Source organism: Dasypus novemcinctus, chromosome 11 (genome assembly GCF_030445035.2).
Source record: "Dasypus novemcinctus isolate mDasNov1 chromosome 11, mDasNov1.1.hap2, whole genome shotgun sequence".
NCBI lineage: Eukaryota > Metazoa > Chordata > Mammalia > Cingulata > Dasypodidae > Dasypus > Dasypus novemcinctus.
The window spans coordinates 67,314,871-67,338,419 of NC_080683.1; the positions used below are offsets into that span (position 1 = coordinate 67,314,871).

At 32.1% G+C, this 23,549-nt stretch overlaps 1 protein-coding gene across 7 annotated transcripts in view; it reads right to left on the reverse strand.

Moving 5' to 3' along the window:
* EPHA7 (EPH receptor A7) overlaps positions 1–23,549 on the reverse strand; it is a 209,456-nt gene that overhangs the window by 14,001 nt on the left and 171,906 nt on the right. For 2 of the 7 annotated variants that reach the window (XM_058307151.2, XM_058307155.2), the window contains 9 exons: positions 18,551–18,675; positions 15,796–15,979; positions 11,832–11,940; positions 11,153–11,208; positions 6,684–6,809; positions 5,487–5,672; positions 4,856–4,917; positions 3,538–3,747; positions 2,592–2,741 (listed from right to left, as the gene is read on the reverse strand). In XM_058307151.2, coding sequence (XP_058163134.1) covers positions 2,592–2,741; positions 3,538–3,747; positions 4,856–4,917; positions 5,487–5,672; positions 6,684–6,809; positions 11,153–11,208; positions 11,832–11,940; positions 15,796–15,979; positions 18,551–18,675 — 1,208 coding nt within the window. The remainder of the gene's footprint in view (positions 1–2,591; positions 2,742–3,537; positions 3,748–4,855; positions 4,918–5,486; positions 5,673–6,683; positions 6,810–11,152; positions 11,209–11,831; positions 11,941–15,795; positions 15,980–18,550; positions 18,676–23,549) is intronic. The other 5 variants (XM_058307153.2, XM_058307157.2, XM_058307152.2 and 2 more) reach the window with 3 other exon arrangements.

Below are 23,549 nucleotides of genomic sequence, written 5' to 3' on the forward strand. Positions count from 1 at the left end.
ACATATAATTGCTAAAATAGGACTTTAACAATATAATTTGAAAATAATGTATATTATACTATAAGAGAAATATCAATAAAAATTTCACTATACAAATTTTTTTCGTCTCCCCTTCCGCACCCCCTCCCCCTCAGTCGTCTGCTCTGTGTCCATTCGTTGTGTGTTCTTTTGTGTCCACTTGTGCCAGCGGCACCCAGAATCTGTGTCTTGTTTGGTTGCATCATCTTGCTGTGTCAGCTCTCTGTGTGCGCGGTGCCATTCCTGGGCAGGTTGCACTTTCTTTCGCGCTGGGCCGCTCTCCTTACGGGGTGCACTCCTTGCGCGTGCGGCTCCCCTATGCAGGGGACACCCCTGAGTGGCAGGGCACTCCTTGCACGCATTAGCACTGCACGTGGGCCAGCTCATCACATGGGTCAGGAGGCCCTGGGTTTAAACCTTGGACCTCCCATGTGGTAGGCAGACGTCCTATCTGTTGGGCCAAATCCACTCCCCTCACTATACAAATTGAACTGTGTAGGTAATCTCTTACTATTATACAAATCATTGTCCAAATTAAATAATTCAGATCTTCAAAACTTTAAAATAAGGAAAATGAAAGATGATGTTAAATACTCTAGGTCAGAACTAACCTTCTTTAACAGATGTAACTATTTTAATGAATAAAAGAGTTCATAATTTTTTATATATTATTCTATATGTATTATGTTTCATTTTCAAGAAAAACACTATTTTGGGAATTTTTAAAATTAATGTTGAAGTTATTTACTTTTTTCTTCTTAATGATTTCCATTATTCATTTTCAGATGTTAAGTGAACTTTGAATTTAAGTCATCTTATATTCCTGTCAGTCCCTTTATGTTTGAATCTAGTATAGAAGGAAGGTGTCAAAAGAACTGAAACTCTACTGAGTATCTAGGGAATGTAAATATTTCTCTTTCTCTGCCCCAAGGATTTGTTTGCTACATTTTGACAGGCCATGAAATCTTTGACACTGAAACCTGTCAAATATTAACAACTTTGCCTCTGCCAAAAACTCATTCATCATTTAGACTTTTATCTTCAAAAACAAAAATAAAAACAAAACAAAACAACAAAAAAATTTCATGTCACAATTCAATTCAAAATATTTAAAGATTTAACTGACTTAAAAGCTACCTCTTTCAGGCTATAAGTTTTTCTCTTAATGTAGAAATTTGTAGGTTGATGTACCAAAAATTTACATTTATAGGAATATACACCTAAAATAGCCTCACCGACAACATACGTACATTTTGGCTTCACTTATCTAAAAAGAACTATTTACAAGTTTTGAGAGCAAAGTATTTTAACATAGAAAATTTAAAATTGAAAAACAAAGATATCGATTTAATATAACAATTTTCAGGAACTCTTTTTGAAACTAACTCAATTTTTAAATTTACTCAACTTCAGTTGCTGTCCATGTTTATAGTACCTCAAGAGTTAACTACTTCGGAACAGTCTGCTAGTGAATCTACCTATTTAAATGGCAATATAGACCTTTCCTCAAGTATTTCTTTTTATTCCCTCTTCTCTTCAGGACTTCGCATTTGTGTCATTTCTAAACTCCTGTGAAAATGCCTTTAATTAATTTGCTCCCTGATCTATGTTTATTTCTAGTTACTACCTGTATAAACATTTTCTTATAAAAAAGTACGTGTATTTAGTTGATTTCCATATACCTCTCTTGGCCAGGCTTCAGATTTCCAGTTCAAAATCAGCTTGTCTGCCTACATTTTACAATTGCTCTACTATTATCTAAATTTCATTTACAATTTCTATAGGTTGACCTATATGAATCTGCCAATATTTGAAAGTTTTGGCTTACTAAAATGGCAATTTCATAAAATTCAATCTAATAGGTACAAATACACAATGCACTTATGCTATGTTGCTTTATAAATGGTCTCTTGGTGTGTGATGTATATCCTCATGGACCGTTATCAGGGTTGTCTCTCAAAGAGTAACTGCTTGCTTTATATCTTAGTGTGCTCTCATGGCAACAGAGTACATATGTAAAAGGTACTATTGTTTTCATTTAGTAATTTGCCAGGATTTTCCTGCTGTGATTACATTATAAAATATTACTATCATCATTGATTATAGAGGCTTGTCTGTCTCATGAAATTAAAATTTAACTAACCCAATCAATAATAGATCATTTAAACAGATCATTTCAGAAAATTAAAAAGAAAAAGAAAGATGAGCTTCCAAAGCAAAATAAAAACATAACCTTTTTTCGCCACCCTCTGCAAATGATTGTTTAGCTCATGTGACTCTCCCCCTACATCTATGCAAGTACAGCATCATTATCTTTATTAAGAAGGAAAAACTCTTACAGGTTTCTATTACATAGAAGGAATTTAAATTAAAAAAGAGAAAGTGATCTTTCAAAATGAAAATCAAAACAAAATGAAAAGTGCCAATAAAATTTTCCCCTTTATAATAAATGGGAAGCTAAGGAACCATAGTTTTATAGTTCTATAAACATTTCTTTTTCGTGAGCCGCTACCTATATGTTAATGCATATCAATGTATAAAGCCCTTTTTTCTTTAAATAGCATAATACTCACATCTTGATTTGACATGTCCCAATAAGGTCTTTCTCCATAAGACATAATTTCCCACATGACTATTCCATAACTCCATACATCACTGGCTGATGTGAATTTCCGGTATTGGATGGCTTCTGGTGCTGTCCACCTTACTGGAATTTTTCCACCCTATTATAAAAAGGAACTGGCATTTTAGTATGTCTAATAAGTTGTAAAATATTTATGTCACTATTATAAATCTACAGCTTAACATTTATATTTGGTTGGCAATTCAGTATCAGGTCTATCCATTTTAAATCTCTGTAAAGGTATTTAAAGTTACTAATATGGTTTATAAAATCTCATTAGAAGTTTTCTTTTTAAGGCAGCTCAATTTAATGTGGTCCAAAGCAAGATTCTACTCAAAAGACAATGACTAGTTAGGTTAAGTAATTACTAGTAAAGTTAAATGAAATATCTCATTAGAAGTTTTCTTTTTAAGGCAGCTCAATTTAATGTGGTCCAAAGCAAGATTCTACTCAAAAGACAATGACTAGTTAGGTTAAGTATTACTAGTAAAGTTAAATGAAATTACTAGTAAAGTTAAATGAAAGTTAAAATAAATCCTCACATATTCTCCTTTTCTCTGATCTCACAAAAGTTATAAGAATTAGCATAGTTAGTACTTTTTAATTTTTGTTTAAAATGAGGTACTTTTTGCTGTAGTTATGAGCATAGTAACTAGAAGTTTTGTATGTGACTATATACTATTTACATGAAAATTCCGAAATAAGTATGTTACTAATGTAATATTACTTCCCCTCTTTTATGCAGATTGTAAAAACAATGACTCTTCTACAGCAATGCCAAAAAGCTGAGGTTAATTTGCCACTTTTCTCCTGTTTAGTTGTCTATTGTTAAAGCCTACTTTCGGGTAGGAAAATCTCAGGAAAATGAAAAGGAACTGTATTTGACTTTTTCTTACAGTAGTTGTATAGACAGCTTCTGGATCGTCCTCTATAACCCGGGACAGGCCAAAATCTGACACTTTACAAACGAGATTGCTGTTTACAAGAATATTGCGAGCTGCAAGGTCCCTGTGAACATATCCCATATCGGCCAAATATCTCATTCCAGCTGCAATTCCTCTTAGCATTCCTACTAACTGAATGACTGTAAATTGCCCATCGTGTTTCTGCAGAAAGATAAAAATAAAATGGTTATGTGTGCTTAGAAAGGGGCAAAATCACCATGAAAATAGTAATTTACTATTATATTACAGGAATTATTAATTTTCTAAATGATGTAAAAACTAATTGGAAAGTTATTACAGTGGCTGACTTGGTTTTCATTTTTCCCTTTCTTTTGTTTTGTTATTGATGGGAACAATACTTGCAACAAAGATTTTATGAAATAGGTATAATAGCAAAGGGAACTGAGAACTACTTGCAACCACAAGTGGCTGACATATATTTCTGAGCCAGTACTATTTTTAACCCACAGTTTTCTCTAATTGAATTACAAATACGTTGCTTAAAAAACCTTGTTCTGAGCTGATGAACTTCTAAGGTGATGCTTTCCTACAGAAAGTTGATAGTTACGTATAATGATGCAGTAACACAAATTTCTCTAAATCCTGATTGCTTATAAATCTTGTCTGAAAGTATCACTCTAGATTTAACAAGAAAACTTTGCATGCCCAATTATTCTTTAGATGATTTTTTCTTTGCTATTTGCAAAAACGTTGGCATGTATGTATTCATATACAGCCCCTGAGATTAAATAGAGGTATGCTTATATATTTAGAATTTATAATTTACTAAAAGTCACATGCCATTAATTTAAAAAATAACTTAATAATTCTACATTTTATGCTCTAGGTTCACATCATGATATAATAGAAATGATTTTACAGAGCAAAGTTGGGATCACAGAGCCGATGCAGAATGGTTTCCTCACATTTTTTTACTTCTTTGCATTACCTCTGTATTTCATTTAAGACTTTTTTGTTCATTGATTTCTCCACACCGAAAAAATAAAATGCTGCCCCAAACATGTGTCCAAGTCACAAGGGTTCAGGCATTCTCTGTACTCAAACTCAGGTTAGGATTTTAATGGAAACTATTTGTTTTTTTAACTGTACTGCATCATTTAAATGCTTGAAAAGATTCTAGTTTAATCCTGTCTAGTGCTCTGATTTTTAATCTGTTTTTGCCCACATTTTATACAGCAGAAAGGTTCAGAAAACTATACTGGTAGCAGGCATTATATATTTAGAATAGGTGGACAATTTTGGTACTTACCCTGAGAAATGCATCTAGGGCTCCATTTTCCATGAATTCTATCACTATCATGACTGGTTTTCCTAAAATTAAAAAAAAAAAAACCTTTCAGGAGTTGTCATCTAAACTTCAATAGGTACTCCCTCTCTCACGTTGTTAAAATACATAATGTTCTTTTGAAAGCCTGAATGGGTGAGATGAATGTTGCTAATGTTACTTGAGCAGCTGCTAAGTTCAAAATTTCATTAAATGTAAATTCAGTAATCATGACTAAAATTAAACTATACAAATTAAAGTCAGTGTATTCTTCTGACTCCCACTTTGTGAACAAAACTCAGAGAAAAAATGACTTTATATAAAATGTAAAAACGGTTTCACTTCTATTGCTTTTGAAGCTAAATGACAGTATTTATGAACTTCTCCATCTAGCTATCAAATTTATTTTTCAACTTCTAATCCTGAGAGCATTTTCCTGATTTTTCTCCTGAGGTTATATCACAAAAGAGGAATTGTTTAATTGCATATATACCAAGAAAAACAAACATTCATTTAGAATATGCAACATGTTCATAATTTGATTTTTTGATCATGTACGACACTACTTTCTATCACTCAGTCACTTTGCTGAAAGAGAGACAGGACCACTATATACCTCTTGTAACAACCCCTTCCAAATGGACAACATTTGGGTGGTCAAACTGTCCCATGATGCTTGCTTCACATAAAAAGTCTCTCCTCTGTTTTTCTGTGTAACCAACTTTCAGGGTTTTTATGGCTACTGCAACATCTCTTTTCCCTGGAAGTTTCAGACGACCACTGCAGACTTCTCCAAATTCTCCTACATTAAGAGACCAAAGGTGTATTTTAATTTCAGACATATTTTCTCCCTCAAAGTAAAGGTATTGAATTTTTTAAAGAGCACTTGAAAAAAGTAAAATATTTTTCTAGATACTTTGCAAAGCTCTCTAAAGTTACATAGAAAACTTTCCTGTAGATGGATGATTCTGTCTCAGACACAATGAAGTCATTTATGAAAAGAATGGCACGAATGAAATTAAAACTTGAAGATGCATTTTAGCCCACTCATTAAAGTTAAGCTTTCTAAACTATATTATACATGCTATTTTTAACTGGATTGATAAACATCCTTTTGGAGTGAACACTTACATTAAAATTGTGGGTATAATATATACTGCCTACTAAAGCATAAGGGCACATAGCAAATTCTAAATATTGCTATTGCTTTTTTGGTTTGAGAAGCAAATATTTTTCAAAGATTTAAAAATCTAGAATTCATATGCATTCTGTCTGTGAGATTTAAGGGATTTGGATCCAAAATTGCATAATTATTCTGAAAATATAATATTCACACAGAAAATATTTCTTTAAATAATTCATAAATATTCATTTTCTACACAAAGAATTAAATAGTGCAATAATGAACAAACACCTAAATATCTGAGAAAAAAGATAAAAATGTGAAAGCTTTGTTAGAAGATATTAAACCAAGTAGGAGGAAAAGTATGTATCTTGCAAAATTCAGGGACATTAAAAGAAAACCAAAACAAGTCATTTATCAAAAACAGGTCAGAATTATTTTAAAATAGCTTATAATATAACTGCATCTTAAAATCCAAGTGAAAACTATATGCAAGTTCTCTCTGCCACATCCTCTTTTTCACTTTTTTCTTAAGATTTCATAAACAAGTGCAGCCTCATTGCTTCCAACAATTCAGGTACATACAAAAGTTTTATACTTGAGGTATAATTATTAGCCTGTCATTATGATGTATGACTTTCGATCTTGACTAAATGGAACAGCTGAACAAAGAATCTACAACAGCCTTACCTGCACCAATCACACGTTCAATTTTAATACAGGAGGCATCTAGCTCCTTGGCGAATTGATGGACAGCTCTATTTGGGTCCTCATAGGTTTCAGGGTCAATGTAGGTTTTGGTGCCTGGAAATTTAACTGTAATGATGTAAGAAAGCATGACTGTGATGAAGCAAAGCACTTATTGTGCAGTCAGCCCAGGAATTTCATTATGCAGAGTGCTCCTTGGAACAGTGAACTTGCTTCCACATCACCTGATTCACAGCAGTTTTAACAGACTACTTCAGTGTGCTGGCACATTGGTATTATCTGCAAGCTTCTATAGCTAACATAGGATCCAGCACATAGGTTACTAACTGAATTGCTTTTCCAGTAAATTAACAAAAGACACCCACCAAAATTGTCTGACATGCCTCTTATCAGACTGGAGGCTTAATTAAATTCACTGTTATCATGGCATGGTTCAAGCCATATTGAGGTTTGTAATGGACTTGGAAACACACTTGTAAATCTATCACTCAGTCAATCACTCAAATTAATACACTGGGCAAAGAAGACATTTCATTTACAGGTAGCCTACTATACTGACAGCAATATTAAAAACATTTAGACATCTTACTTATTCTTTTGATTTATTTTTCTTTTAAAGACCAACCGCCATTGACATATACATAAAATTAATACAAGGTGTGAGGGATTGCTATCACAGAATCAAAGAGAAATCTACTAAAGACAGTTTCATCTTCACCTTGAAGGGCAATAGAGGCCAGATGTACAGGGTGCAGAGAAGAGTTAGAAAATTCACAATATTATTGGGACCTGCTAACCAATGACAGCGATTTGAAAGAGGAATAATTTATACGAACTTTCTGTTATAAGGCTCTGGAAAATCTTAGCTGCTACAAGGAGGTAGCAAATATCCTTCACAAAAGGTATTTATAATTCAAACAACATAGAAGCATCTTAAAAATTAAAATCTTCTTAAAATGCACCCAGAAGCATGCAGGTAACAGATAACGCTATGTCAACTTTAAATCAAATTCAGTTACAATAATGTATTTCAAATCTAATCATTTGATTAAAGACAAAGATAAGATAGATAGGCATATATTTGGTTATATTAATGCAATGAAAAAATTACACTATATCCTCAAAAACACTTTATTGTTTTTAACAAAGCCACTGAACAATATTTTCATTAAATCTTACTATTTGGAAAACAATATATTTTTTATGTTTTACACTGCAGCCTAACTGTGCTTATGTCATCACATCAATTTAAAATTATATTTTTAAAATAAATACATAACAAACAAAAAGAAGCAGAATGTATAAAGGAAAATGGGATTTAAAATCTTGATTTATTCTGCTGTAGTTGATTGTTTATCCAAAATTGATTGTCTTAAACAATTATTGTTGCAGTTTATAAAACTGACAGATGCTCATTTGTTACTAAAGCTGAACATGAAAAAAAAAAACACAAGGAGAAAAGAGAGAGGGGATAGAAAGAGAAAAGAGAGAAGAAGGAATATAGGAAAGAGGGGGGGAAGAGAAAAAGAGAGAAGGGAAGAAAACAATAGGTTAACCTCCTAGATTGGCAGGCAGATGGAGAATGAGCCATCTTCTCCCTTTTTATTTTCTTTCTTGCTTTCATTGTTTTTTAGTTTTGGTTTTTGATAAGGGAGCTAGATTGGAGGTAACCTTCTGCATCTCAAATGGGTCTCTGATGGTTCTTTATTCAAGCTGTCATAAAACATTTTGACAGGCCAGAGCTATTTTGGCATAAAAACATGAAATACTGCCTGGCTTGAACTCAAAGACACGGTTAGAAGAAATGGTAGGAGGAAACAAAATGTAAATTGGAATTGCTTCACTAAACTCCTCCATTGTGTTTATATCTTTAAATGTAGCACTTGGGGCCATGGAGAGTTGAGAGCACCTGATACAAATGACTGGACATTCTATTAAAGTTAGTGCTCTAAAAGCTAGTTAAATGGTTGCTTTCAAGATTCTATACAAATTCAATCTGGTGTCTTAGCACCTAGGAAAATTGTCTGTATACTAAAGTAATAAAAGGACATCAACTTGTAAACAGCTGGTGACCACAGTACTGTACTTTACATACTTTAGATATAGTCATAAAATCAAATAAAATGCCTGGTTCCCACCAAATGACAAGAAGATAAACCCTTGTAAAAATGGTGATTCAAAAATATCAAGGAATTACCAATATGGCATATGCTAAGTATTTTACTTTTTTATTGATTTAAAAACTGGATATTATAAAGTAAGAAAAATATTGACATTAATATCTAAATATTCTGGTTTGTTGCTTATCCCAATTCTAGTTTGAATATTTTGGGTGTTTTCATATCTCATTTACATTTCTCATGAAAGTTAAATATTTTATAACCACCATAAATACTTTGCTCTAGACATGAAAATTGCTTACATATAATAAACTTATCGTGTCTATGTTAGCAAGTAATACATGCAGCTATATATTTTCTAATTACAAACTGGATGATAAATATGAAGTGAATGGTATCAAAATATCAAAATTAAGTGATGACACTTAAGCATAAGGCTATGCAACAAGTTCTGGGTAAGCCATGTTTCAATTTACTTTCTGTAGCAACCTGCAATTTAAAAGCAAATACTCTAAAATATATTTGATACTCTAGGGATGTGTCAGATATATTCAATAAAGGAATATGTGACATACTAATTAAGGTAATATTAAATGACTGTGCTATCAAATTATTCACATATGAGTAGGACCAGGGATTGCAGGAACAATGGTCTTATGTTACTCTTCTATATACTTTTAACACTAGATATAAAAAATTGAGGCATTCAAGTTTTGACTCTCTACTTCCTATCTGAGGAAGACTTAGAAATAGTCTCTTCTGTAAGGAAAGTTAAAAAAAAAGTGTAACCTCCACTTTTTCTGTATATCCTCTAAGTATAAACTGCCTGTGGTGCTCTCATCACAGGGGCTTAGTCACAGAAAAAATCACTGGTGAATTAGCAAAAGGAAGCTCCAACATATATGGAGAATATCAGATCATCATGGCAGGATGGCAAAATCACATATATTCATAGTGATAACCAGGGACAGCTTGAACCTTATAAATCTGGGATATACTCTTTAAGAAAAGAATATTCAAATAAGTATGCAAATTGGCTAGGGCCTCTCCCAGGTCCTTGGGAGGGGTCTGTGCAAGTGAGAGCCCTTGAAGGATAACCTTCATGAGGTTTATGATAAAGCCATCTCTGGTCATACCTTTTACTTTAATTTGTAGTGTTGTAGAATTCCAGCCTTCAGTGTTGGAATTCTAAAGAGATGATTACTCAATTTGGACATTTATTATGTAAAACCATTTCTCTTTTGAAAACTACAGTCAAGGTAACTGTTGGTTCACTAAACAAAAACACATTGAAGAAACTAAGGAATGATAATAATAACATTCACAATTTGCATCTTTAAATCGTACATTTTCATAAGTTTTTTTTTAATGGTGATGTAATTCTAAAATGGATTCTAAATTACTATCTTTTGTGACTTTAGGACTGGTTACATGAAAATATCTTCCTAGATACTGCTATAAAAACTTGATAAGTAAGACAATAAAAGATTCACGGGAAATTTATCCATACATCAAAAAATGTAGTAAAGATTATGGCTGTTAGGAAAAAGTATAAATTAAAATTGTTTTCAAATTTTCAAGGATCAAAAAATAGGGATAATGGTATTCCATGAGAAGATCGTGATTCCAATTGAAATCGTGTGATTGTTAGATTTTTGTTTTGTCTGCAAAACACTGTTGATAACTATTATTCACATAGCTCTCATTTTCACTTGCCATCCACCTTGCAATAAGAATAAGATTAATGCAAAAGGTCCCTAAGTTCTCCTCTGGATATAATTTCTAAAATGAACTTTGCAGAATTATTTAACCCAAATGAATAAGAAAACATGAGGATTGAACCCCATGATTATGCTATTTATGTCCTATGAAACATTAATTTGTAATAGACAATTTATACTTGCCGAAGGGAAAAAGTCCCCTTAGCTCCTTATTAATGGTAGCTTCACTCATTGGAATAAAGGGCCTGTCCTTCTACCTTGAAATAATATTCCTTACCTAGAACATGGGCACGCTACATTCAACGGATTATTACTAGACTGGTATGAAATAGTTGGGCAAAGTTTGCAAAAGGAAAAATTGTGACATAGAAGCAGTTTGATATCCTGCAGCTACATTAAAATTCCTTATGAAAGATTTCATTTAATATATTTTAAATTCATATCACATAATTTTCATTCTAAATATTTTGTTCAAAATGCTCTAAAGCAACATTTTGAGCTTATAATTTACCTTTAAGCAGGATTCATTAGGAATTTGTTCATGCCAAAACTAACAACCAAATTTCTAGGTAATAGGGGTAGATAATACTAAAGAAAGCTAAACACTTACAATGAAAGTAAAGTTCTTCATCCCCTTCTTGGTCAGCTTTGCTATAACCACAGTGCCTGGAAAAAATTAATTTGTGACAACCTCAGTGATCTTACTTTATATATTAAAAGTTAGCACTATGTACCTTAGTTATCTCCCATGCTAGTTATAGCTATAATCAAAATTTCTTACCTATAGTTATTAACTCATTTAATTCTAAAAATCAATTCCCTTGATAAAAATTGCCCAGAAAACAAAATTTTTCTGTGAGACAAAGTAAAAGGAACAGTTTTTGTGGATTTAGATTTATTAACAAATATTTGCTTATATTTTTTCTACTTAAAATAGATTTTTAAGTTTCCACAGACTTTTATATTAATAACTTAGAGAATAAACCATTCCATGGGTTTCTTCTATATTGGAAAGGAAAACAAAACAAAATTGAATTCTGAAAATAACCAATAAAAATTCATCCAACAGAATTTACAATACCCACTCCTTTGAAACTAAGGGTGGTGATAAGCTGGTATATTTTGGTCCTTGGTGAATGACAATTTATCAACCCTAATGTTTAATATCAGAAAAAGAAATTTTAATTTACTATTTAAAATACTATTTAAAAGCTAAATTAATAATAGGCTGATATAATTCTGAAAATTAATAATTTTAATGTCAGTGATTAGAACAACTTGTATTCTACCTTCTTCCAATGATGAAGCCAAAGACCATGAACACCAAAATGATAGTCCCTGCCACAGCAACCACAGCTATTATAATAACAGGATTCTGTTCACTGGAGACAGCTGTAGCTGTAAACAGAGGAAATAGGCTCAGAAATACCCAACTCCATGCAAGCACTTGACAGGTTAAACAAAATGTTATAAACAAGAGATTTCTATTTAGTTCACGTCTAATTTTAAATATTGTATCAATGTAAATTTAAAGTACTTTATATTTTGTGCATTTAAAGACATGATAGGGCTAAGACTTTATTCATTTTATATTTCTCAGCAATAAAAGAAACTTTATTAAATGGTTATACCCCTGCTTAGTTGTGTTATAATCTTAATTAAGAACTGAGAGAGAGAGAGATTTGACCTGGAATTGCTATTAAATCTCTGTTTGTTGCTCAGCAAACCACTTGGTCCTTCTTTTTGTTCTGTTATGTAAAATAGGAACCACAAATACATGCCATGTTTATTTTTTAAAGCACCTTAATATACACAAAATGGTTTGTATATCATATCATCAACACAAAATAGAAAGCATCATATAGCCATAATAAATCATTATGGATTTATAATCCATCATATTTCAAGAATAAGATGAGCAGAACTACTTACGTTAATTTCTACAAAATATACAGTAGACACATTTGATAGTTTAGGATTGCAGAGGAATTAACTTATTTATGAAAGGGGAAATTTCGTGAAATATTTTAAAAAATATTTTAGCATTATCTAATTGCATTTCCTGTGCAATACAAAGTGATTCTTCTTTGCTCATTAAGGCAAGCCCAGATAGACCTTTATGAGATTAATTTCAGGAAAAAAATATGTCATTTAAAGCAGCCTCTGGTTCAGTCTTCATCAAGTCACATGGCCTGATCACTTCAATTTTTCCAAATTAGTGAAGAAGTTTTGCTTATATATTCATTCACAGTTGTCATATATTCTCTAGTGTATTATATTTTCAATGCCAGCATAGACGTCATAAAACAACCAAAGACATGCAAAGCAATGAAAATGTATATTACAATAAATGATTCAGTTCCAAACATCATATAATATATAATACCAAATTAATATAGTTTGTTTACTTCTGAAACAATCAACAGCTGCAATCTTTGATTTAAAGCAGGATGGAAAATACTGCTCCTTCTTAGTAGTGGCAAGAGACTAGGTCCCTAGTGTAGTAAATTATACTTAGGCAGAGTATGCCTTGCCACAATAGGCAGCATGAAGTTTCTTTCTGATTGTATTCTATTCTTCCCCTTTTGACAATTTGTCTCTAATTTTTTATACCTATGCTAACAATAGATGATTCCTGTTTGAAAATATTCCAAGTAATAAAAATAGTTCCAGTCTAAGAGATAGTTTCTAATATCTAATAACAAAGGTATTATGTGCATGCCCTAATTCAGCACCTAATGATTTGATCCCTGAGGGAACTATACAAGGATTTAAAAAAGAAGAAAAAGAAAACAACTTTCAAGCTTTAATTTCTGAATTACAGTCTATTATCACACCACAAGAAAAAAGATGAATTTTTGACTATTTTGTTTGTTTTGGTTTAGTTTGGATTTGGTTTTGTTTGTTTTTACCTGTCCCTTTGTGTATATATGTATATATATATATCAAAGAAAAACAATGGAGCAGTTCTGTTCATGAGGAAGGAAAAATCATACACATATGTGCAGAAATTATTTCCATTCAATCAATATATCCCATGGGTCCAATTCTTTGCGCAGTTTTTCTCTTAGCCTTAGAGAAGAACTTCAATGAGAAAACTAAACTCAGGTGAATAATGAATTATAACTGATGAATGCCTGTTTATGTGTTTCTATATATAGTTAGAATTGCGTGTATGGAAAAAGATCTCTTAGCCTCTATTCCTTTTGAGAAATCCAAACACACATATTAATCTTTCCATAGTCAACATTTATGGTTAATATTTTTACCTATTTCATGGGTTATATATATATAAATAACTGCAAGTGCCATAACTATCACATCACAGTTTTTTAAAAAAATCATAAAAGCCATAGATTTGACTCTGAATAGATGGGAATTTTAGGATGTTTGTGCTATGGAATAATCTCAATAACCTCTCCTTCCAAAACAGTGAATCACCATTTCCTAACACTCTCATTGCATTGGGTTGTGTACTTTACCAGCATTTATATGCATGGCTAGAATTTGTGTACATGACTGTCTTTCACTAAACTTTAAACTGAGAGTTCCAACTGTATCATGTGTCTCTGTACATCTCAAATTCCTAGCACAGAGATTTGTGCTAAATCAGTGGTTCTCAAAAGAAAAACTGGGAACCTCTCAGGGTCCTCACAAGCTTTCCAGGGGATCTGCAAGTTCAAAATAAATTTTATGTAATACCAAGATGTTATTTGACTCTTTTACTCTCATTCACTCATGAGTATACAATGGAGTTTTCCAGAGGCCACATGATATGCAATGATGTCATCACTCTGATGACTAATGAAATGTATGCTTGCGTGTTCATGTGTTTTAAATTTTTCTAGGTTGTAATTTCTAATGAGGTGAGTATCAAGAGATATAACCCCACGTTAACAAAATCTCTTTGGGGTCTTCACTGATTTTTAGCAGTATAAATGGTCATAAGAGAACAGCTGTATCAAATAATAAGAGGTGATCTTTTTTGAGACTTTCAGTTGCCTGTAGTACATTATTTAATCCTCAGAATACCTGTGAATTGGGTACTGTTATCTTAGCAATTGAGGTACAGAAAAGTAGGTCATGCAAAGTCACATAGTTGGACATGGCAGAGCTAAGATTTTAAACAAGGCTTATGACTACCATTACTGAATGATACCAATTACATGTTCTGCATTGATGATGGTGAAACAGTCATTCATTGCTTATTTATTGGGTGCCTTCTATGTGCATATGCTATAGTAGGCACTGACAGAACAAAAGTTGGAAAAGTAGATATAGACTCTTTTTTCATCAACTTTACATTCCAGTGGGAGAGAATATGCTGATGATAAAAATCACAAAATTCCTTCTAATGCAAAATAAATTTTATATTATAACATTAATGATATGTATTCATTCATGTTCTGCAACTTCAACTTAATCTCTGAGACTTAGTTGCTAATTTTTAAAATAATGAAAATAATATCTATGAATCTCAACACTTAAAAAAGAATTGCTTGATCTAATATTTTCAATTTACAAATTATATATATTCCAAGTATTACAAAACTAGGTTATATTATAAGACATTAAAAAATGATAAGAAGGCTTCAAAGATATTAGTGATCCTCTATTTTTAAGGTGAGTAATGGGCACTGGGATATTCATCTAATTATTTTTTATATTTAGTATATGGATTAAATGTTGTCTTTAGGATGTTAGGAATATTTCATAAGAGAAAAGAAGAAATAAATGACATAGAAATAAAAATAAATAATAGTTCTAAGATTATCTTCCTGAACTCTAATTTTTGAAATCCTTGCTATAGGGCAAGCTGCAAAAATTAACCCAGGTTCTTACATATCTTGTCCTGCTCAACCCTATATGCACAGTGGTCTCATCAGGGGGCTTCTGTGAAGAAGCAGTTTTGACTGGTGCAATTACAATAAAATCATTTTAGCGTCTACAAAAACAGCATATGCCAACACACAATTTGAACAACAACTGTTTTTGTTTCTAACTTCACTTTTTTTCTTTTTCATAATTGCAGTAAATTTTAAAGAGAAACTAATTTCAACCACAAGGTTCTAACATAGTTAAACAGCACATTTTAAATTATTATTCTGAATAACTATTACAAAGTTCATATATATGCATACATATTTATCCTAACATGTAGAAATTATTCTGATACAAATCATCACCTCACATAATGAAAAAAATGCACCAGATTTATAAAGAGTAGGAATCCAAACTAGAGGTGGTAATTACCTTCAAACATTTTACCTGTAGCTTCCTCCAGTGTAGCAACATCAAGTCTGGGACTGTAATTTCCATAACCAGCAGCAGTAAAGGCCCGAATCTGGAAAACATATACTGTTCCTGGTTTCAGATTATTAATGGAGGCTGAAGTAGACTTGGTTTTTAGTGTTGAGTAGGTCCGTTCCCTTTGATCCTAAAAACAATATTTACAGGGGAGATTTAATTAGATTGCAACCAAGCAATCTGACAGCCAATTCTTGCAATTTATTTTAATTTGCTGCATTGTTTTGTAATGGTTATATTGTACCCGTGGAATATTACAACGTTGAGTTATTTCTAAGATGATACAAAAGGTACATGCAAAACACATGCCATTGTTTTATAAATTTTAAAGAAAAATAACTTTGCTAAAGCATTTGTGATGTTTTGAGCATTTGCTTTCTTGGTAGAGAGCATAGTGACAAGAACTATTTGGCAATAAATATAATCAAATGCTCTATTGATCAAAACATGGGTATATACCTGTAAAATCTATGATTTAGTAGGAGTCTTCACTTCATGAAGTAGTTTTTAATTTTTTTTTTACTGAATGTTATTCAGTAAGCAAAAATCAACAAGTTAAAAATTGAGAAAGTTATTAAATCAAGAAATTTGGTTAATACCACAATACTAATATTATTGAGCTGTTTTAATTAAATAATTCATTTCACACAGAATAAACACATCTTCAAAATAATAGTCAATGTAATATCTTAAAAAAAACTATAAATATAAAAGTGAAATGATTTATGCTTTACCAGTACATTAAACATCACTTAGTTCAATATCCTCATTTTTCAGCTGTGTAAACTGAGGTTCACAGAGTTTGCTAAGAGAAGTCATTATATTTTATCATCATGCATTTTTTTTCTTTCTATAAGCACTGAAGACATATTGCATGTGCATTATATATGATAAGCTTTAGAATGAAATAAATATAAAAGTTCAATCATAAAAAACTCCATCAAAACCATACTGAAAGGAAGCAAAATTTGAAGTTTCATTTATGTGACACTCACAGACTCTTTATGCAAAAAGATAGGAAAAAGTACACATCAGGATACAAAATTTAAGAAAGTTTCTTATTCATTCTATAAAAAATATTTGTGCTCAACTGTAGGTACCAAGCAATAAAACAACTCCTTGAAAGCTGAAAATGACAGCCTGGTTGTTTGATTTACATTCACAGTGAAATTTACAAAAGTGTAAAATAAATGTATGCTTAAACTAGATTTAGTTAGCTGGATCTTTGATTGTTTTCACTATAATAATTTATAAAAATGATAGTTGATATTTAAATATATCTATCGCAACAAGTAGGAAACACTGATATTAGATGACATAATGATATTGGTTACATGCTTGCATATATTACAATACAATAGTACTACCATCGCCTAATAATTGCCTAATTTTTAAATTTAGTGAATAAAAATACATTCCTTTTGGTCATGAAAAATAGAAAAGCAACAATTTGAGCTGATTTATTCCAAAACAAGGATTTTTATTGCACTATGAAAGGCTTTACTCCCACTTATCATCTAGGTTATATTTCTTAGTATATTTTATTTGAAAGGGAACTAGATTACTTTTGAAATCTGATACAATTTCAGGAAGCATTATAATTATTAGAAGTAATTAAAATGCAACTTTTGTCATGGAAGTATTGAATTTATAATAGAAATAACATGCAAATAATATCTGAAACTTAATCTAGACATTAAAACCAACCTTACTTCAAACCTTTTCTTCAAAGGAAAAAAAAACACACCAAGAATTGTACCTATTGCCAAAGCACTGTATACATTTCAATCTATCCAATCAAGTCAACTCAAGTTTTTCAAAACCTTTAGGCCTCTGTTTTGTAATTCTGTCAAAATGGTTAAAATGATTATGTATATTATAGTATTTCAGGTAACTAAGTTAAGTAAATAATAATAAAAGTTATTATTATTACTGCTAGCAATATTCATAGTTTCCATGTTTGAAACTATGGGATGGATCATAGTAACTTGTGAACAGGATTTCTGTTTTTTATTTTCCTAATTCTTCACATGGGACAGAAATAAGTATACTTACATATTCAGATATTTCAGCATTTTCTAAAATTTAACCATAATTTTAAGGCTATACAATGAACAAGCACATGGGTTTTAGCCATTATTACCTTTTTTTATGAAGGAGGTGGTATAAAGAAGGTGGACATGATTAGTATAACATATATTAAATAAATTTCAGGTGAATTAGTGGAATATCTGATTCTGAAGTCTGGAAAATACCATATATTAATTACCCAAAATAATCTTATTTTACAAATTATTGTTATTTGAGGCCATTATCATTATCACTGAGACTATGTAAATTAAATAAATCATTAAGGGCCTAAAGAGATAAGAAATATTTTTCAAAAATATTTTGGGCCATGTGGTTTCTGTGGTATGAAAACATCTTATATCTAATAATTATGATATAAAAATTGCAAAATACATATATTACAAGTGGAATATTTTCATTTGTGTAACAGGAAATTAATACAGAGAAATCATAATTATAGCAATGAACCCAAAGATTCAGGAAGGTGGTTACAAAAAATGGCTAAAATTAACTATGAATTTAGAAGTAACTCTAAATAGTTGGCATAATGACCAACTTTAGGCTACAGTACAGTAGGATGTCATGAGACACACGCACTTTGTCGTACATTTCAGCTGCTTTTAGCACTTACTTTCTCGTAATACTTGATTTCATATTCAGTGATGACTCCATTGGGATGCTCTGGTTCCTGCCAGGAAAGCTCGACACTCCGCTGCAGCACTCTCTCCTTCATTACTCCACTCACTTGCGAGGGAGCTGTTTGGACAAGATGTGTCAATAAACAATGAGGAAATTCACTGGATGCCTCAAATCAAATGTCACAACTGATCAGTCCCATGCTGTGCCAGTTTCATTAAGGTAAAAGAAAGCACCTTTTCATAGCTCACAATTCAGAAGCTAATGAATATTCAAACAGGACCTTATTACTGTTCATAAACCTTAATAGAAATTTAAATTAAAGTGCAAACAGCAGAAGATAGCATTGTTCAAGTTAGTGAAAAATGGAAATGATGGGGCTGAGAATGACAATTAAGCAAATGAATGCTAATTAAGGCTAGAAAATATGATTTCAGATTAATCTCCAGTGATAACCTGAGCCAATATATTTATTTCACATACAGTGACCATACACTTTTAAAAGAAAAAAAACCTGATACTTTGTAAGAAAAAGTATATGAAAAGGCTATTTTAAGTTTCAACAAAGGGATCACTTTTTATGTTTTTCTATTTCACTTGTATGTGTATGTGTGTGTATGTATACTCTGATGATTCCAGTTAACCTTTGAAAGCCTTTTAACATGTTATTAAGTCAAGCTGTAAGTAAATGCTAAAACCGCTGCTATTTAAATATGTGTGTTTACACATATACACATATGTATAGGCTCTTGCACATTTAATTTATTTAATTTTAACTATGTAACTTTACCTATGTAACCTAGGTTTCAAATTATGATAGAAACAATTCAAAGTTACAATCTTGCTTTCTTTTTCTATGTAGATAATAATATGCTTAGAGTTCTTTCATTCTAATTAGTGGCATATATGCTTTTTTGGTAGCTAAGACTGTGGAATGTAGCAAACTAATTTGTTCTGTCTAATTTGTTTGGTGATGATTAACTAGTTGTCTTCTCTGTCTAAATGAGTAGCTGCACAGGCTTGGCTGAATTTCAGAGAGGTCATTATGTTTCATGTATCATGCTTTATCTCATTCTGTAAAATATTCTCAGGCTGTTAATTTAATTTTGAGATGTCCAAAATTGTTAATAATCCTGCTGACAGAAAAGCAATTATATGGGGCCATAGCCATTTAAGCAAGTTTCTGATGTTTATCCCTTTGGCTTTATTTTCTCTCTTCTACTCTTAATATTTTCTCATATAAATTTATAGAAAGTACATTTTTCACTTTTTCAGGGTTGGTGATTTGGAGGAAAGAAGAAGGAAGATGCCCGAGTCCCATATCCTTTCAAATTACTAACAAAAGCATAACTAGGGCAGATTGAGACAACTTTCCCTTGAAGGGGAAGTAGCTGAAGGACTCATCAAACTGTGCTTACAGACTAAATGTGTTTCTGATGTTTCCAATAAAGCAAATTTCTAGTAAGCAACCTTTGTTTTTTACTACAGCTTTTGAAACCTGAATACAGTCTACTCGATGAAGAAAAATTGGGATCTAAATTGACATGTCTTACCCCAAAACATACTGAGCAAATCATAGCAGACAGCAATGTTCAAAAGTCCTACTTTGTCAGGCCATAGCCTTAGAAAATATAAATCCCTACTAATTGTAAACTGTCATTTTACTTATATAATTGCCATTAGTCTAATTTACTTAAAAAAAAAAAAGATCATTCAGAAAACTGCATTTTATCTTTAGAAAAAATTAAATGTAGTACAAGTGGGAATCATGCATTGGTCAACACACTGAATTACTCAACAGGCTGCTGGCCTCTGATCAACATTTACAAGTTGTATAATTTGGAATCAGCAGGGAATAGGTTAGAGAGGTAGTCTGTGTTCGATGAACATACATAGATGAATGTGAATTGCAATTTCAAACTATAAGAAACTTTAATTGATTTCTATCCAAAAATGTAATGGTGAAGGAAGCAGGAGACATTGAATTCTGCAAGTTTTGGACCACACCTGAAGTATAAATATACTTAATTTATTCTCTGATATATTGCAGCAAAATTTGACTATAAAATGAGACTTGATTTCTGTAATTTACACACAAAAGTTATATTTATTATTTGGTAATCACCCTTCATATTTTATCCTGAAAAAGAACTTTTCCAACAAAATTATGGTATTAAAAGTGGGGACTGGAAAAAAAAGGTGCCTAAAAGTACATTTCAGTTATATAGTATTTTGAAACCCATATCACAGCATTAACAGTGCAATATCAATGACTTATTTTCCCTCTTTTGCAGTAGGAGCTATCTGGTATTATATTCCTATTTCCTGTGTAATTAGTTGTATATTACTTTTTACTTTATCTCTAGCTGATGAAAGATAACCAAACATTTTAAGAGGTTCAGAGTCAGAGGTACTAGCACATGGCACTTGAAATAGTAAACTGCTTGATAGGAAAAATCTTCCTGTTTTATGTCCTTCAAAATCAATGTTTTCACATAGAAAAACTAATTATATTTCCCCAAACTTTCAATATTTTAGGCATAAGCATATAAAATTCACAGTATATATAGCTTATAAAAAAAAATCTCTAAGCTAGTCAGATTCTAACATGGTCAGGATTTTCAGATCAAATTATACATAAAAGTAAAGCTGAAGTTTCATAATGTATTCTAATTTGAAACAATAATTTCTATGTTTAATATATTATATTTGATCTTTTAAATTATCACATCTTAACAATTTCTGTAAGAGCGGCCTCATTCTTACATAAAAAATATTCAATTAGTGAAATCTAAAGTGCATTTCTTAAAAAGAAATGTAGGGAAGCGGGCTTGGCCCAATGGATAGGGTGTCTGCCTACCACATGGGAGGTCCGTGGTTCAAACCCCGGGCCTCCTTGACCTGTGTGGAACTGGCCCATGTGCAGTGCTCATGCGAGCAAGGAATGCCCTGCCACGCAGGGTTGGCCCCCGCGTAGGGGTGCCCCATGCGCAAGGAGTGCGTCCCGTAAGGAGAGCCACCCAGAGCGAAAGAAAATGTAGCCTGCCCAAGAATTGTGCCGTACACACGGAGAGCTGACACAACAAGATGACACAACAAAAAGAAACACAGATTCCTGATGCCGCTGTTAAGGATAGAAGCGGTCACAGAAGAACAAACACAGTGAACAGACACAGAAAGCAGACAATGGGCGGGCAGGTGTGTGGGGGGGCGGGGAGATGGGGAGAGAAATAAATGAAAAATAAATCTTTAAAAAAAAAAAGGAAATGTATATGCCTAAATGATAAACATTAAGGAAACAACGGGGTATTATGATATTGAAACTAGTTTTCTTACTTATCAAAATGAAATAAAATATAAATACGTTAGGCTAATAAATAATAATTAACAATTAGTTCCCTGAATTAGAAAATGTAGGAAAACAAATGATTTATATAGAAGAACTTTTTAATATGAATTTTTAATTGGGTTTCTAACAAATGGTTAACTGATTCATTTTTCACTTAAGTTTCTAGAGATATTAAAATAGAGTTAGGTGGTCATTCCAGAGGTTACGCTTACACATGTCTCAGCAGGATCTCATTCACTGCCACAGTATACAGTGGGGCTCCTGAGGGCTCTAGAGACTTCTAGACACTATGGGCAGGGAAGACAGGGCACCCTGTCAGTGGGCCTTACTTTGGAATATAAGTTCCCCAATGAAATAGAGTTAGACTAATTTATAATTTCCCTTCACATCACGCTTCAGCTCCTTTTATTTGTACCTATAATTAGCACTATACTAAATATATATCCCAGAGACTTAAATCTTTGGTCTGTTCATATATCGATTGAGCCCTGAATCACAGCAGAATGGCAATACCTACTCTCCAGTTCATTGGACTAGCTTAGGACAACTAGAAAAAGGATGATGATGGACAATGCCCATTCCAAAAAACAAAGAGTATTCACAACTGCAAGCAAGACAGTTTCATCCATTGACCACATGTGATCTGAGCCCTCTCTCATTGAGAAACAGTGGCCATCACTATCCCCAAATCTTTAATGTTGAGGAATGAACAGAAATAAGGGGGGAATGCAATATGGACTAAAGTAGACTTATTATTCTAGCAATGGTAGAACTTCTATCATTGATATAAAGGCAGTGCCCACCAGAGGTTCTGAGGGAGGGGGAGGGAAGAACAGATGCAACATGGGACATTTTGGGGACATTGGAATTGTTCTGCATGACATCACAATGGTGATAGAGGCCACTAACACACTATTGAAAGATGTTGTTTATAGGGGAAAGTGAGGGAGGGAGTGGAGTTGGGGTATATGTGAATCCTTATATTTTTGAAGTAATGTTTATATAATCTAAAGCTTCTTTAAAAATAACATATACATATATGTGTGTGTGTATATATATATATAAATTAAATTCCAAGTGAAAATCAAGATGGAAATTTCTTTGCTCTTAAAGATCTTCCAGACTTACTGGGGATATAAGACAAAACCAATAAATAAATTAGAAAACAGAGCACGTCAGGAAGCACATTATTAATCATATTTGGAGGCTGCGCAAATGCATAGGAAAGATGATCTTAGGGAATTCAAAGATTTTTTAAGGTTCAATGATGGTAAGTCTAAGCAGCATAAAAACAAAATTGATAAAAGTTGATGAAACAGGAAAGCAAGAGTCTCATTACAGTTCAAAAGGTACATTTATGGGTTATATGTGTTAGAACGAAGCTTTGAATTAAAAAGTAATCAGTTACAAGATGGTGAGTTTCTGTACAGACCTGAATCAACCAGGATTTCCCAGATTTTTGACCTTTAAGCACTTAGACATGATCTTTGATCTTAATCAATTTCTAATTAAAAACCACAAACAAAAGATATAGTTAAATTATAGGGTGGGGACTATATTAAAAAAGGCTCCATTTTTTTTCCCCAACAGAAAGCCAAGTTTCCCAGCATGTGTGGGGAATTTGTCTAGCAGGAAATGGGAAAAA